The 16,877-nt window shown below is 43.4% G+C and overlaps 1 protein-coding gene across 2 annotated transcripts in view; it reads left to right on the top strand.

Moving 5' to 3' along the window:
• Positions 1–16,877, top strand: part of LOC126481242 (uncharacterized) — a 637,746-nt gene that overhangs the window by 547,128 nt on the left and 73,741 nt on the right. For both annotated transcript variants that reach the window (XM_050104856.1, XM_050104855.1), the window contains one exon: positions 12,127–12,288. In XM_050104856.1, coding sequence (XP_049960813.1) covers positions 12,127–12,288 — 162 coding nt within the window. The remainder of the gene's footprint in view (positions 1–12,126; positions 12,289–16,877) is intronic.

Raw genomic sequence — 16,877 nt, 5'->3', positions numbered from 1 at the left:
TGTTGTGGGAAGGCTAACCAAAGACCGCGTTTTATTGGCAGGACACTTAGAAAATGTAACAGATCTACTAAGGAGACTGCCTGCATTACGCTTGTCCGTCCTCTTTTAGAATACTGCTGCGCGGTTCGGGATCCTTACCAGATAGGACTGACGGAGTACATCGAAAAAATACAAAGAAAGGCAGCACGTTTTGTATTATCGAGAAATATGGGGGAGAGTGTCACAGAAATGATGCAGGATTTAGGCTGGACATCATTAGAAGAATGGCGCTTTTCGTTGCGACGGAATCTTTTCACGAAATTTCAATCACAAACTTTCTCCTCCGAATGCGGAAATATTTTGTTGACTCCGAGTTACATAGGGAGGAACGATCACCAAGACAAAATAAGGGAAATCAGAGCTCGTACGGAGAGATATAGGTGTTCAATCTTTCCGCGCGCTGTACGAAATTGGAATAATAGAGAATTATGAAGGTGGTTCGATGAACCCTCTGCCAGGCACTTAAATGTGATTTGCAGAGTATCCATGCAGATGTAGATGCAGATCATAATGATCATCATGCAACACAAACATTACATTGCACCACACACACACACACACACACACACACAAACACACACACATACACACTATATATACGTAGTATTACTTATATTTCAATGGAGCACGATGTAAATAAATAAACAAAAAATGAGAGTTAAAGGTAGCCACAGCCTCACAGACAAATAGAAACCAAAGGAAGCCAATGTTAGCGTAAGGAGGGGTATGCGCAAACCGTTTAACTAATTCGAAAGTAAAATTCTATCTACTGACTTGACAGAAAATGCTAAGATATTTTGGCCTTATGTTAGATCAGTAAACGGATCGAAGCCCTTTATCGAGACACTCAGAGATTATAAAGGCACTGAAATAGAGGATGACACAAAAACGGAGGAAATACCATACATCTTTCTCCAAACCTTTTCGTAGAGGGACATCGCAATATACTTTTTTAAGTAGTCGATCGAACGACAAAACAGCACTTAATGAATTAGTAGAAAAACAACTGAAATTCCTCAGCAGTGGAAAGACCACTAACCTGACGGGATACCAGTTCGATTCTACACAGAGCATGTGAACGAACGTGGCACTCCTCTAGGGCAGGACGAGAAAATTGTCCCGTCGACAACGAGGTCATTAGAGACGGAGCACAAGCTCGGATTATGGAAGGATGGGGAAGGAAATCGGCCCTGCTCTCTCAGAAGAACCATCCTGAAGCGATTTAGCGAAATTACGGAATACATAAATCAGAATGGCCAGACGCGGGTGTGAACCGTCGTCCTTCCGCATCTTCTAGGACCAGTGTACCACAGGTCTCTAAGGGAGAGAAGAGTTCCTAATAATTGAAAAAAAAGACTGTCTATTCCTGTTTTCAAGAAAGGTCATCGGACAGACACACATAACTATACAGTTATATTTCTGATATCGGCCTCTTGTAGAATGTTGGAACATGTTATAAGTTCGCGAATTATGACATTTCTGGAGAGCGAAAAACTCCTCTGTAGTAATCAACATGTGTTCCGAAAACAACTCACATATGCAACCCAGCTCGCTCTTTTCGTCCACGAGATCCAGAAAAATAGGTGCAGGAGCCCAAGCAGATGACCTGTTCCTGGGAAAGAATTCGGTACAGTTTCGCACTGCCGCGTAATGCACAACATACGAGCGTATGTAATATCAGATCAACTGTGTGACTGCACTGAAGAGTTTCTAGCAAACAGAACACAGCGGCCGGCCGCGGTGGTCTAGCGGTTCTAGGCGCTCAGTCCGGAACCGCGCGACTGCTACCGTCGCAGGTTCGAATCCTGCCTAGGGCATGGATGTGTGTGATGTCCTTAGGTTAGTTAGGTTTAAGTAGTTCTAAGTTCTAGGGGACTGATGACCACAGATGTTAAGTCCCATAGTGCTCAGAGCCATTTGAACCATTAGAACACAGCGTATCGTTCTAAACGGAGGAAAGTCTTCAGACGTAAAAGTAACTTCGGTCGTGCCCCAGGGAGTGTTGTGGGTCCATTACTTTTCACAAACACACAGAACGTCTGAAGTTTCATGAGGCTTTTTGTGGATGATGCTCTTGTATACAGAGAAAGTTGTAGCGAAATGCAGGAAGACGTGTAGATGATCGACGCTTGGTGCAGGGAGTGAAGTTGGTCCTCAACACGTAACAAATGTAACGTATTGCGTATACATAAGACAAAAAAACCTTTGTTGTATGATAACGTGATAGTAGAATAATCACTGGAAGCAGTTACTTCCATAAAATGTTTGGGAGAAGGCGTACAGGGCGATTTGAAGTAGAACGGCAACACAAAATTAATCGCGGGTAAGGCGGATGCCAGGCTGAGATTCATTGGAAGAATCCTCGGGAAACGTAGTACATTAACAAAGATAGTAGCATACAAAACACTTGTTCGACCCATGCCTGAACATTGCTCGTCCGCACCAGATAGGATTGACAGAGGAAACAGAGAAGAGTCAGAGTAGATTAGGTCGTTTAGCTGCAGATTCAGTTAGCAAGCAGGAAAGAGTCACAGAGATGCACACTCAACTCCAGTGAGAGACACTGCAATGGAGGCGTTCTGCACATGACTACCGCTAAAATTCCGAGAGCGTACGTTCCTAGAACAGTCACCGAGTGAGGTGGCGACATGATTATCAGACTCGCATTCGGGAGGACGACGGTTCAAACCCGCATCTGGCCCTTCTGCTTTAGGTTTTCCGTGATTTCCCTAAATCGCTTCAGGCAAATGCCGGGATGGTTCTTTTGAAAGGGAACGGCCGACTTCCTTCCTCATCCTTCCCTAATCCTATGGGATCGATGACCTCGCTGTTTGGTCCCCTCCCCCAAATCAACCTAGAAGAGTCAACCAGGTTATTACTTACTCCTATGTACATCTAGCCAAAAGACCATGAAGGAAAAATTAAGATTCGAGCCCACACGGAGGCTTACCAGCATTCGTTCTCCCAGCGAACCAAACGCAACTAGGGCAGGAAAACGGAGAAAGTGTCAGAGGTACACAAAATACCCTCCGCTCGCTCGAATACCACAGTGATGGATGGAGGAATATTAGTCACAAGAGGGCATCCACTTCCAATGAGCAGAGCCGTGCACACAAAGTGAGATTAAATACTACTACAGTAAGACCTCTGTGTATTAAAGGTAAATGTTTTTGTATTACCAGTTTTGGCTGATGAGCGGATAAAAAAAAAATTGGTTCAAATGGCTCTGAGCACTATAGGACTTAACATCGGAGGTCATCAGTCCCCTAGAACTTAGAACTACTTAAACCTAACTAACCTAAGGACATCACACACATCCATGCCCGAGGCAGGATTCGAACCTGCGACCGTAGCAGTCGCGCGGTTCCAGACTGAAGCGCCTAGAACCGCTCGGTCACCGCGGCTGGCAAAAAATTGGTGTTGCCTATATTATTTCAAATACGACGTAAAACTTAGCGATATCTTTGTTACTAGCTTATCCAGAAAACAGACAGGAAATGTGGAGTGTGTGTTGTAAATCTGGAGAGATCTGAGACTGGAGAAAGCAAGGACAAAATTTTCTCTGGTATTATCAACTGTTGATAATTTTGCGAAGGGGAAGGGGCGATGAAAACGAATCACGGTTTCTTACAAAATGAAACTCAAAACTATTGAGAACGTGTATCTTAATCACTGAACATACTAATGCTGCCACTTTATAATAGAGACCTATATCTACGATGTTTTTATCTGAGAGAGTTGAGTGTATATGAGATTTGTGCGCATTATTTTGCTGCCAGACAGGTAACGTTCCGCTACATGCACAAGACTTTGTGTAATAAAATTGTAATGGTTTTTGACATTGCCTGTTAACACGAGAACAAATGATCGCAAGCTGGTGGTGCAACGCCACTGGAATTTTTCAGAACGCAGATCCATCAGGCATTTTCAGTTGCAAGGAGAACAGTGGTTAACGGCCAAGTACACTGGTGCGCAAACTTAAGAACGAAAGTAGCTTTTGCATGGTGTTTCACTGCCAAGCAGCATAGCTCGACGAAACTTAGACCATACACAGAACCGGTACAGTGTAGTACAGCAGATAACTGAAAAAAGCACAATGAGACGACAGAAATGAAACTTTTATTCAAAGACCTTAATTACACTGAAGTCACCGCGATTTGCGAAGGCGAGACGTAGTTCTTAAAAGGGTGTGCGATCGCCACGGAGCACAACGTGGCCCCATGTTGGCCGCAAAGTTGGCAAGGAGCTCTTGTGATAGGACGTTGCGTTCCTTCACCAGCGCTGTTTGCAACTGTTGGATGGTCGTTGGTGCATGTGAACATGCTACAATACGTCTCCCCAATGTATGTCAGACGTGCTAGATGGCATTTAAGTCGGGGAACGGATACAAGAGTCCATTCGCCGAATATCTTCTCTTTCCAAGAGTTCCTCCAGCTGTGCTATTCGATGTGGTCGCGCACTGTCATCCACAAAAATTAAGTCAGCCCCGAATTCACGTCTGAAGAGACGCACATGGGGAGGGAGTACAGTGTCACAATAATGCTGACTTTTGAGTGCACCGTTTTCAAGGATCTGGAGGGTCGTACGCTCACAGCACCACGCCCGGATTCCCGGGTTCGATTCCCGGTGGGGTCAGGGATTTTCTCTGCCTCGTGATGATTGGGTGTTGTGTGCTGTCCTTAGGTTAGTTAGGTTTAAGTAGTTCTAAGTTCTAGGGGACTGATGACCATAGATGTTAAGTCCCATAGTGCTCAGAGCCAGCTCACAGCAACATTATGCCTCCCCGCACCACAATACCTAGATCACCAAAAAGACTATGTTCAAGAATGTTCCTTGGTGCATTACGTGTTCCAGTCTTTCACTATGTCAGGGTACGCGCAGAATCAAAGCTCAAGAAATCTGTTCTCATCTGTGACGGGCACGAGACCCCACTTCCCTTTGGCCCAGTCCCTGTGCTCGCCGATGTGCTTGTGTCAACACAGCGCAAAGTACAGGTCGTCGGGCAAAGAGACCATCCCCATGCAGCATCCGTGTCACTGCGGAGAGTGAGAGTGGACACCTTGCAGTCCTGTCCAATGTGGTTACAACTGCCCCCGTTGTTTAACGTGGCTCTCTTCTTGCCTGTAGCGGACATCTGCTGCTGTGGTTGACCCTAGTCGACCACGCTCTTCTCCTTCGGGCAGCAGTGCCTGTGATTCGGAAGGCCCCCATGCACGAAAAAACATTACCGTGAGCAATACCGAACTCTTGGGGTACACTCGACACATTTCGTCCTTCTTCCAGTTTCCCGATGATTCTTCCCCGTATGAAGTCATTCAAATGTTGCCTCCGGTCCATGTTGTAACGGAGAACAACACAGAAGTGCGCCGTAACAGCTCGTTGATTGACACACACACACTATCTTTTCCTGTTCCTGTAACTGCCTCATGTTGCAGGACCAGCCCTATTTGGCGCTACAGTCGCACTGCCCTCTCGCCATGTGACGTCAAACTTTCTGTGCACGACTGGGAGACCTCTGGCGACGTGGTCCCGCACTTCCATTCAGTTACTTTATCACTCTCGTCCTTAAGTTTTGCAGAGCAGTGTAGTTTTGAGATATCACGACAACTTTCTCAGCGAGAACTTGCTGCTAGTCAAAACATGTTCTGGATTTTTTCAGACATAATGAATAGATAAGTCTGTCTTTGTGGTGGGGAGTGGATTTGATTTGGGACTGCAGTGTTCAACTACCGCCCCGTCGCTAGGTGCGGCCTTGCTGACACGTCTCCGTCAGTACTGGGTGATCAAAAAGTCAGTATAAAGTTGAAAACGTAATAAACCACGGAATCATGTAGATAGAGAGGTAAAAATTGACACACGTGCTTGGAATGACATGGGGCTTTATTAAAACCACCCCATATTGCTAGACGCGTGAAAGATCTCTTGCGCGTCGTTTGGTGATGATCGTGTGCTCAGCCGCCACTTTCGTCATGCTTGGCCTCCCAGGTCCCCAGACCTCAGTCCGTGCGATTATTGGCTTTGGGGTTACCTGAAGACGCAAATGTATCGTGATCGACCGACATCTCTAGGGATGCTGAAAGACAACATCCGACGCCAATGCATCACCATAACTCCGGACATGCTTTACAGTGCTGTTCACAACATTATTCCTCGACTACAGCTATTGTTGAGGAATGATGGTGGACATTTTGAACATTTCCTGTAAAGAACGTCATCTTTGCTGTGTCTTACTTTGTTATGCTAATTATTGCTATTCTGATCAGATGAAGCGCTATCTGTAGGGAATTTTTTGAACTTTTGTATTTTTTGGTTCTAAAATAACCCCATGTCATTCCAAGAATGTGTGTCAATTTGTACCTCTCTATCTACATTATTCCGTGATTTATTCAGTTTTCAAATTTATACTGATTTTTTGATCACTCGGTATATCGGAAGCCACACTGTCTGCAGTGCTACCCACAGTAACTTAAGGCCTCATGTCAAGGAAACATTACTATCGACGTACAACTGAAGCGACGTTTTCAATTTCTGGATGTGGGAGTACCGTATTATGAAGCACTGCTTGTTCTACTCTGTCGTTTGCGAACGCTTCTAGCTACGTGGAAAGGTACATTGTCTTAGTCAGTGATCCTATCCTCTGCGAGACTACTACCATGCGGGTTGAATGTGGTCTCCGATAATTGATACTATTAAATCTCTCTTCTCTGTGACTAGTGAAAGTATTAACATTTTGTATTCCAAATCTTAAAGGTCTCAGGTTAATGTAAATGTATGTACACTTTTAATTCTCTGTTTATTTTGTATAATGTAGGTCTTTTATCTCCGATTTTTAGCATGATTTCCGTCTGAGAGAGCAGAGCTTTAAGTGATGAATAGATGGCAACGGGATCGCATCTCGATGACTATCCCGAATTTGATACTATGGGATTAAAGTGTACTGCTACAGATTAAAACCCTGCAAAATGTCACATTCAGTTAATGTCTGTTTTCCTAATACTGCTCGATAATCACAGTTTGATAAAATTTCAAATCATCATATTTCCGCGAGAAAAAAAATCTGTAAAAAGTATAGTATAGTGAGTTAACGCACAACATGGAAATTACGTGTGATATAATGGAATCTTAGAATTATCAGGAAAACTCGAACATTATTTAAAATATTTATGGCTGTCCAATCCAACTTAAAGCTTCCGTGAAGTTTGAAAAGTAGGAGAGCGGTGAGGTACTGTCGGAGTTGAGTCTGAGTCGCACCCGTGTAGCTCAGTCGCTAACATGTAAGCGGTGAGAGACAGAGGTACTTTCCATCAGACAAACGCGATTATGCCATCGTAGTGCGAACACATCGTGAAATGACGGTTAAACGTACACGGTCCTATCACACTAATGTGACTATCACCTATGTTTGGCGTCAAAGTGCAATAACCACTCATAGACGGCAGGTGGAAGCACTAGTACTGGAGTGAATATAGAGCGTGTAGGAAGGGACGCGGAAAACAGTGCAGACGTTGTCGTAGTGCGGAAACGAAGCGATTCAGCGGACGTCCAAAAGGGTATGATCATTGGCTTGTGGGCCAGGGGTGGAAGCATTTCCGGAACGACTAAGTTTGTAAACTGTTTGCTTGCCGACGTGGTTAAAGTGTATCGTGCATGGCAGCAGATGACAGGAACCAGCAACAACTGCAGGAGTCTGCACGGGCGAATTTTCCCAACAGCGACTCCTCAACGACCATTAGCCGAACGTTGCTGCGCAGGGGCCTCTGCAGCAGGCGCCTGATACCCGCACCCCTGCTGACTGCTGTTGCTTGGCGACGAAGGCTGGAATTTGCACTCCAGTACCGCAAGTGAACGTCCACTGAATGACGACAGGTGGTCTTTTCAGATGAATCATGCTTTATGCTCCATCGTACAGATGGCCTTCGCGTGTCCGGCGTGAATCGTTTGAAACCAAACATCCTGCAACCAGGAGGGAGCTTTGTGGTCTGGAGAATGTTTTCGTGGCATTCACTGGCTGGTCTCATCATTTATGGAAGGCACAAATATGCCTCAAAACATTTATTTTTTTTTGAGAAGTCTTCATTTAGATCAGCATGGGTTTCGAAAAAGACGGTCGTGTGAAACCCAGCTCGAACTATTCGTCCACGAGACTCAGAGGGCCATAGACACGGGTTCACAGGTAGATGGTTGGATGGTTGGTTTGAGGAAGGAGACCCGATAGCGAGGTCATCGGTCTCATCGGATTAGGGAAGGACGGGGAAGGAAGTCGGCCGTGCCCTTTGAAAGGAACCATCCCGGCATTTGCCTGGAGCGATTTAGGGAAAACACGGAAAACCTAAATCAGGATGGCCGGACGCACAGGTATATGCCGTGTTTCTTGACTTCCGCAAGGCGTTCGATACAGTTCCCCACAGTCGTTTAATGAACAAAGTAAGAGCATATGGACTATCAGACCAATTGTGTGATTGGATTGAAGAGTTCCTAGATAACAGAACGCAGCATGTCATTCTCAATGGAGAGAAGTCTTCCGAAGTAAGAGTGATTTCAGGTGTGCCGCAGGGGAGTGTCATAGGACCGTTGCTATTCACAATATACATAAATGACCTTTTGGATGACATCGGAAGTTCACTGAGGCTTTTTGCAGATGATGCTGTGGTGTATCGAGAGGTTGTAACAATGGAAAATTGTACTGAAATGCAGGAGGATCTGCAGCCAATTGACGCATGGTGCAGCGAATGGCAATTGAATCTCAATGTAGACAAGTGTAATGTGCTGCGAATACATAGAAAGATAGATCCCTCATCATTTAGCTACAAAATAGCAGGTCAGCAACTGGAAGCATTTAATGCCATAAATTATCTGGGAGTACGCATTAGGAGTGATTTAAAATGGAATGATCATATAAAGTTGATCGTCGGTAAAGCAGATGCCAGACTGAGATTCATTGGAAGAATCCTAAGGAAATGCAACCAGAAAACAAAGGAAGTAGGTTACAGTACGCTTGTTCGCCCACTGCTTGAATACTGCTCAGCAGTGTGGGATCCGTACCAGATAGGGTTGATAGAAGAGATAGCGAAGATCCAACGGAGAGCAGGATCATTTAGTAATCGCGAAAGCGTTACGGAGATGATGGATAAACTCCAGTGGAAGACTCTGCAGGAGAGACGCTCAGTAGCTCGGTACGGGCTTTTGTTAAAGTTTCGAGAACATACCTTCACCGAGGAGTCAAGCAGTATATTGCTCCGTCTTACGTATATCTCACGAAGAGATCATGAGGATAAAATCAGAGAGATTAGAGCCCACACAGAGGCATACCGACAATTCTTCTTTCCACGAACAATACGAGACTGGAATACAAGGGAGAACCGATAGAGGTACTCAGGGTACCCTCCGCCACACACCGTCAGGTGGCTTGCGGAGTATGGATGTAGATGTAGATGGAAAAATGGAAATGTCGTGTGGCTAGGGCCTCCCGTCGGGTAGACCGTTCGCCTGGTGCAGGTCTTTCGATTTGACGCCACTTCGGCGACCTGCGCGTCGATGGGGATGAAATGATGATGATTAGGACAACACAACACCCAGTCCCTGAGTGGAGAAAATTTCCGACCCAGCCGGGAATCGAACCCGGGCCCTTAGGATTGACAGTCTGTCACGCTGACCACTCAGCTACCGGGGCGGACTAGATGTAGATGTAGATTGGCAACAGAAAATAGTTGAATCCTCGACATTGTGTTATTTTGCCGGCCGCTGTGGCCGAGCGGTTCTAGGCGCGTCAGTCTGGAACCTCGCGACTGCAACGTTCGCAGGTCTGAATCCTGCCTCGGGCATGGATGTGTGTGATGTCCTTAAGTTAGTTAGGTTTAAGTAGTTCTAAGTTCTAGGGCACTGATGACCTCAGAAGTTAAATCCTATAGTGCTCAGAGTCATTTGAACATTTTGTGTTATTTTCTGCTAGAACTCAATAGGATTCATCAGGATCGCAATGAGAGGAGTGATAAAAACACTCTATTAAACATCCTAAAGTTTACCGTTCCCAAGGTATATTTTGTCTTCTTGATTTATGCGATCGGAAGATGAAACACCGGCGCGCAGTCTACATCTACACGCCGAGATACTGCCGCCTGCACGCCACGTAGCACTCCATGCGCTGTCACTTCTCACTGAACGCATATCTCTGTCTCTCTCTCTCTCTCGTTCGCTCGTCTCAACCCCATGGCGCTATTTTAAATAAAACTTGTAGCTCAAAAAACGTCTTCATTAGTTAGCAACGTGATGATCAATATTAGTGTGACTATTTTCCTCTGATTTCACCACTAAATATTTATTTACTTGAGTAAACGTTAATCTTTTGAGCACATTGCCAACTATCTATATGATTAACCTTGATTTATCGATGTACCAATTGACTGTTTGAGTCATGCCTATCGGTAGGACCGAGTACAATTTAAAAAAAAAAGGTGCTGGTGGAGTGCTTCGAAAGCACCACGGAATGAAATCTCTTTCGATGGATTTTACTTTCAAAAGGAACTGGCGGAACCTTAGATGTACCACCGCACTTGGGGTAAAGCGGTAGCAGCGCAGTAAGCAGTTTATAGTCGTAGTCTCTGTTCCTCGACCGTGACTATTTGTTAAAATTTATAAACAGTTTTCAGTCAGACTGCTACGCCACAATTATTTGTTATCCTGATTAATTTTCGTAATATATCATGTTTATACTGAGTTGTATGGTATGTCGCAGCCGTGGATGTGTGAGATATTAGAGGTTCCATCCCCCGCCCCCTCATAACCCTGGACCTCTTGCGTATTAGCACGTGATCGCGTCATTTCAGGTTCATGTAGCTGCCGCATTTACTAAAAACGGCGATCACTGCGGGTGCCAGTAGGCAGTCGTAACAACGGGCTTCTGCAGTCCGGAAGCTTTTAATTCTTACAGGAAGAAACCATGTCTCTAAATCCCTAGTGACATTCTCATCAGTCCCGTTCCCTCTCCGCTGCCTTAACGACTGGTGCCGACGCGAACAATACTCTTGAGATCACAGACACGTGCACTGCTTTGTTACTTGTAGGAATGAGCGTTGGAGAGTTCTATTATCAACCTAGAAAGCTGACTGTCTGAGCAGATCGTGTAATATCCCTGAGCTCTTTGCGTTGTGTTGGAATTTTTGAAATCGTCAATGCGTTACAGTAAACCAACTGCCTGCGAAACGATTTTTGACGCCTTCTCTTACAGCCAGTGGTGCGGGAGTGTTGTTAATTTACTATAGGCACTTCCAGCCCCGAGAGACATTTGTAACCATTTGCTAACTGTGCCTCCAAGGATTTTATGGGGGCACACTGTATTTTTTTATGGAAATATTCATTAGCAGTTAGCGATCATACTTTTACCCTATTATGATGAAAACTTTATACAGTTGATAAGTATAGTGATTATTTTGAAAATTAACTATTAAATGTGATCAGTGCACCAACTGTTGAAACTGTGACTGCCAACATTATGTTAATAGTACGAATCGCCTTTTATTCAAAAAATGGCTCTGAGCACTATTGGACTTAGCATCTATGGTCATCAGTCCCCTAGAACTTAGAACTACTTAAACCTAACTAACCTAAGGACATCACACAACACCCAGTCGCCTTTTATTCAGTCTTTTCAAATGGTTCAAATGGCTCTGAGCACTATGTGACTTAACTTCTGAGGTCATCAGTCCCATAGAACTTAGAACTACTTAAACCTAACTAACCTAAGGGCATCACACACATCCATGCCCGAGGCAGGATTCCAACCTGCGACCGTAGCGGTCGCGCGGTTCCAGACTGTACCGCTTAGAACCGCTCGGCCACTCCGGCCGGCTATTCAGTCTTTTGAGCACATTTACTTTTCACTACTTCTTATGCTACCTCTATTTTCTTGCATTACATATTGTTTCTCCACGAAGGATAATTAAGATTCTCTTGAAGAAAATTAGGTGTAAATTACTTTCAGTCGGTAGACAATATTCAGTTCGTGGCTCAGTACGATTTTTAGCAGTACACGTAATATCAAGAAATAATACCCTCATATAAAGTGTGACATATTATGAAATTTTTTTGCAGACCTACGACAGCAGGCAGCTGATGGTCACGATCTTCATCTGCCTGTGGGGAGCTCGGTTGTCAGGATACCTGCTATACCGGATCCTGAAGATCGGGCGTGATAAACGTTTCGACGATAGAAGGAGCAATATTATCCGTTTTGCTGTTTTCTGGACATTCCAGGTGAGTTGGCTGTAAGATTCCAAAAAGAAATATATCGTTTTATCAATTCGTTAATTTTAACGATAAATATGTAAGCAAGTTTAGTTGTTTATGATGAGAAACATTCTGTTTCGTTCAAACAGTCGACGATCATCGACAAGTGATTTTTCTTCCTTCTTTGTTTTTCAACAAAACTTCGTCAGTGGTCTGAAGCACTTCCGTAAACAAGATTAATATTTGTCAGGATCCTTATGTGACATTCTTGACGAGATTTGACACATTTATAGGTACTTATTAAAATGTAGCTCGTAATCGCTACAAGTGCAGAACTGTCCATGACAATGTTCGATTGCGAAGTCGTAGCTTGGAACCCTACAGGTTCACTGTTTCAAATTGCTGCTTTTGTTAGATGTCATCTGATTAAATTAAAGAAAAACGGATAAAATGTCATTTGTTAATTTTGTAAAGAAACGTCACAATTACTTACAAACAAACATGGCTTACATGTTGCCAAACTAATACTCCTAAACCAATTATTTAATAGACGGAGATAGCAGACACTGTCTGCTTCTTAACAGAGCTTTGCACGAACGAACGTTATCCCTGAGGCGGTTCTGCTTAAAAATAACGCTGATTACGTCATTTTCGAGTCCAAAACCATTTTAAATACCATTATTATTGTCTGGAGGTCGAATTTCAACATACATAAATATGATACAATTTTATTAAAAATATTTGAATTCGTTGTGAATGACAGACGGGTCCGCTACTTCGCGCCAGAAGCAACAATTAAACCAGAGGAAGGAAGCCAGTTTATGGGTTTTGTTTTAGGACGCAAAAACAACTAAGGTCATAAGTGCCCATGTCGTAAATTTAGAACATTGTTAAGTAAGAGATATTCCAAGCGATTGCACGTTAAGCCCCATCAACGGAAAGAAAGAGCTAAAAACAAGTACTTTCCCTTGGAGAAAGGTCTACAAATTTACGCCGTAGAGACAGCAGAGGTCCCGAACCAAAGATTAAATATCCTTCGCCGTATTACTACAACGGATAAAGAGTAAAACGCGGTCGAGAACCGGCGTGTCGTTCGCTAAAACGGGCGGTAACTCAGGCGGCAAACATACAATGGAACATAACCGGTTAAAAAGACGGGCATTCAGTCAGGAAATGGCGAACCATCAAAGGCTGATTACAATGAGAACATGGTGGTGGGAGATCACCAGTTAACAAATATCGATGGCTACAAACACGGTGCTCAATACGCAACGCAGCTAAAATGATCTCCTCGTGACGAGACAGTCAAGAAGAAGTCGGCCAAGACGTTGGAGGAGGTTTAATTCGATGGAGATTGTTCCCTTGAAAGGAAAAGCAGTGGTGATGCATCAAAAAGGACAAAGTCGATTTCATCCGCTGGGAAGGTTGGTTAGAATTTACTGGGATACAAAAAGGATTCATGCTATCAATTACCTTCCAAAGGATAAGAAAGTGTTCTGGAGCTTACAACACGATCACACAATACAGGGTGCATCAATAATTGAAGAAAGTCAATAATTGCACATAAGTGTAACGATTTTTTTTGCAGTATAAAAATTAAGTTATTCTGTGACTGTTATATGTAATTGTTTATACTTATCTTCTTGAAGGCTGCAGTGGTCCAGGGAATGTTATAGCTTCTGCAAAACCTGAAATTTGTCTGCCCAGATCTTTAACTCGCAATGAATTTTTCTTAAGTATTAGTTCTTGATCTCACAGTTTTGTGAAATAAGATTCTAAAAAATTCAGCCCTTGAGTGACCAACTTCTACGTTCGAAAATCAACTTTCAATTATCTAATTCGCAGTACATGTGCGAGTAACAACTCCAAAGAGTCTACAAGTCAGTGATATGTTTCTGAATATTTTCAGTAAACTAAATATTCTTTGTGACAACCTCGCTGAAATTCTGATTTCATGCGATAGTTTGTTACATTAAAACATTGTTTAACTATATGCAGGATCATCCTGTTTATTTTTATTTAAATTGATCGTGATAAATATCAGATACGTTTTGGAGTCAAACTATTTTTATGTACACCGTACTAAAATGTTTTCATGATTTATAAAACAGGTACTGAAATAGCAAACCAGAAGGAAAGTAATGAAAAAATGAGTTTTTGAGCAAAAACTGAAAACCGCAATATTCGACTAAAAGTGGTATCGCGCGATTCATCTATCTTACCCGGTATCGAACAATTCAATTTATAAGAATGAAATAGCCTTCGGTTTTTATAAGCTACAGGAAGAAAAATACTGGAGAAGAGGCCTGGTGGGTCAGCGACCTGCCGTCAAGTGTGCTTTAACAACGAAAAAAGCTAGGGACTAGAAGCAAGAATTGTTTATCCTCTAACTTACACGTTTTCCCACATCTAAAAACAACTGTCTAAAAATCTTTTTAGACGTAGTGGAAAGGTGTAACGTATACAAATGGATACTTTGCAGACCCACACTCGCACTTCGTGGATGCAAATGTTGATAAGTTCTTCACCGTAAAGTAGACTTCGTGAAAAAAATAACTGTACTTTTACTTCAGATCGTCTTTCAGTGCCAGGTAGTTAAGTTTCCTCCTTGCTCTCGTATTATTTGGCTGGGCAGGAGGAGCTGGTTCAGAAAGAAGTCAGTGGCTCATTCTGCTCGCTTTTTAAAATTCCACTCTGTTGCGCAGACTGTGGCGCCAGACTGCTGTTCGGTCGATGACTGTGCTCGTATGCATGCAGAGTAGGCAGGCGCAGCCGCACCTGAGCCAGAGTTCGGAGCTCTAGAGCGCGGCTGACTTCCCAGATTTTCATATTCGCACTTGCAATCCGTCTGTTCATATACCAGGAGACTTTGCAAAGTGGCCACTGCTTGGCGATTTTTGGGTGGCGCTCTGACGTTCTTATCTCCCCATTCGAGTCATTCTCTTCTCCTTTTCTTTTAGATCGTACTGAAGATGACTCTGCCTGTTAAGGCACTGTTGAAAACTTGGAACATTCGGTAGGAATGCATTGACCCTACCCTTAACAGTGTTCTTGGATCACTGTTGCGAAAAGTGCCGAAAGAATTTCACTTCCGCGCATAGTGTTTTACGACAACAGAAGGACAGTCAAGATAATCTGATGTTTCGTTTACATTTTGAACAGGTTTTACTTATCATTGTTTTTTAGCAATCGAAGGAGATGGTGCAATAGTTGACACGGGGGCGTGCTGAAAAGTAATACCTACGAAATTATTACGTGATAGCTCCCAAAGCATTTTGAATGAAAAAAAACTTTATTAACATACTACATCTTCATTGTGACTAGACTAATGGTAGCTTCTTTGACAAGTTATCAAAATGTCCTAAAGTTCAAACACGCCACTGCTTAAATCTTTAATAAAAATCACCAGCAATGCCGACCGAAGACTTCCAACGTAAGAAGTAGCCCTCATTCTGCCAAGGGCCTCGTCAAAGAGGGCGGAGTTTCAGGGCATTCTCTTGCCCTTGTGGTAGGGAACTGCCCCTAAAAGGCGGAAGAATCAGCAACGGTCAACGGCATGAGGCTGCAGAAGGCAGTGGAAACCACTGCATTAAACGCACGTGATGTGTATTCATAGGACATATGCCCTGTAATTGAAACAGTGTCATAATGATCTCTCCATTAGCAAAACACTTCGAACTAGTCCTCCATTCTGATCTCCGTGACGGGACGGCTAAAGGGGAGATGACAATGAGAAAAAGAATGAGTAACCAAACGAAACGATAACGTTCTACTAGCTGGGGCGTGGCGTGTCAGAAGTCTGAGCGTGCTAGGGAAGCTAGAAAATCTTTAAAGGGAAATGTTAAGGCTCAATCTACGTAAAGTGGGGGTCAGTGAATTGAAACGGAAAGAAGATGAATATAGGGTAATATCAACAGCAGCAGTAGGATTTGTTATAAATACGAAGGTAAGACTGAGAGTGAGTTGCGTGAACAATTCAGTGAATGGGTTCTTCTCGTCAGGATCGGTAGAAAACCAACACCGACAACAGTAGTTCAGGTATACATGCCGACGTCGCAAGCAGAAGATGAAGAGATAGAGAAAGTATACGAGGATATTGAACGGGTAATTCAATAAGTAAACGGAGATGAAAATCTAATAGCCATGGTAGACTGGAATGCGGTTTTAGATGAAGGAGTAGAAGAAAGGGTTACAGTAGAATACGGGCTTGGTAGCAGGAATGAGAGAGGAGAAAGACTAATTGAGATCTGCAATAAATTGCAGCTAGTTATAGCGAATACACTGGTCAAGAATCACAAGAGGAGAAGGTATACTTGGAAAAGGCCTGGAGATACGGGGAGATTGCAGTTACATTCAATCATAATCACACAGATACTCCGAAATCAGATATTGGATTGTAAGGCGTATGCAGGAGCAGATATAGACTCAGATCAGAACACAGTAATGATGAAAACTAGAGTGAAATTTAAGAAACCAATCAGTACGAATCAATGCGCAAAAAAATGAGGTACGGTAATAGTAAGGGATACGTTTGAAGTTCTCAGAGAAGGGGAAAGGAATATATGAAAAACACTGACATGAAGAAGGGACACGATAACAGAACTTCTGTTAAGCCA

The sequence above is a fragment of the Schistocerca serialis genome, chromosome 5, assembly GCF_023864345.2.
Source record: "Schistocerca serialis cubense isolate TAMUIC-IGC-003099 chromosome 5, iqSchSeri2.2, whole genome shotgun sequence".
In the NCBI taxonomy this organism is placed as follows: domain Eukaryota; kingdom Metazoa; phylum Arthropoda; class Insecta; order Orthoptera; family Acrididae; genus Schistocerca; species Schistocerca serialis.
This window is presented reverse-complemented; position numbering and strand designations above follow the sequence as displayed.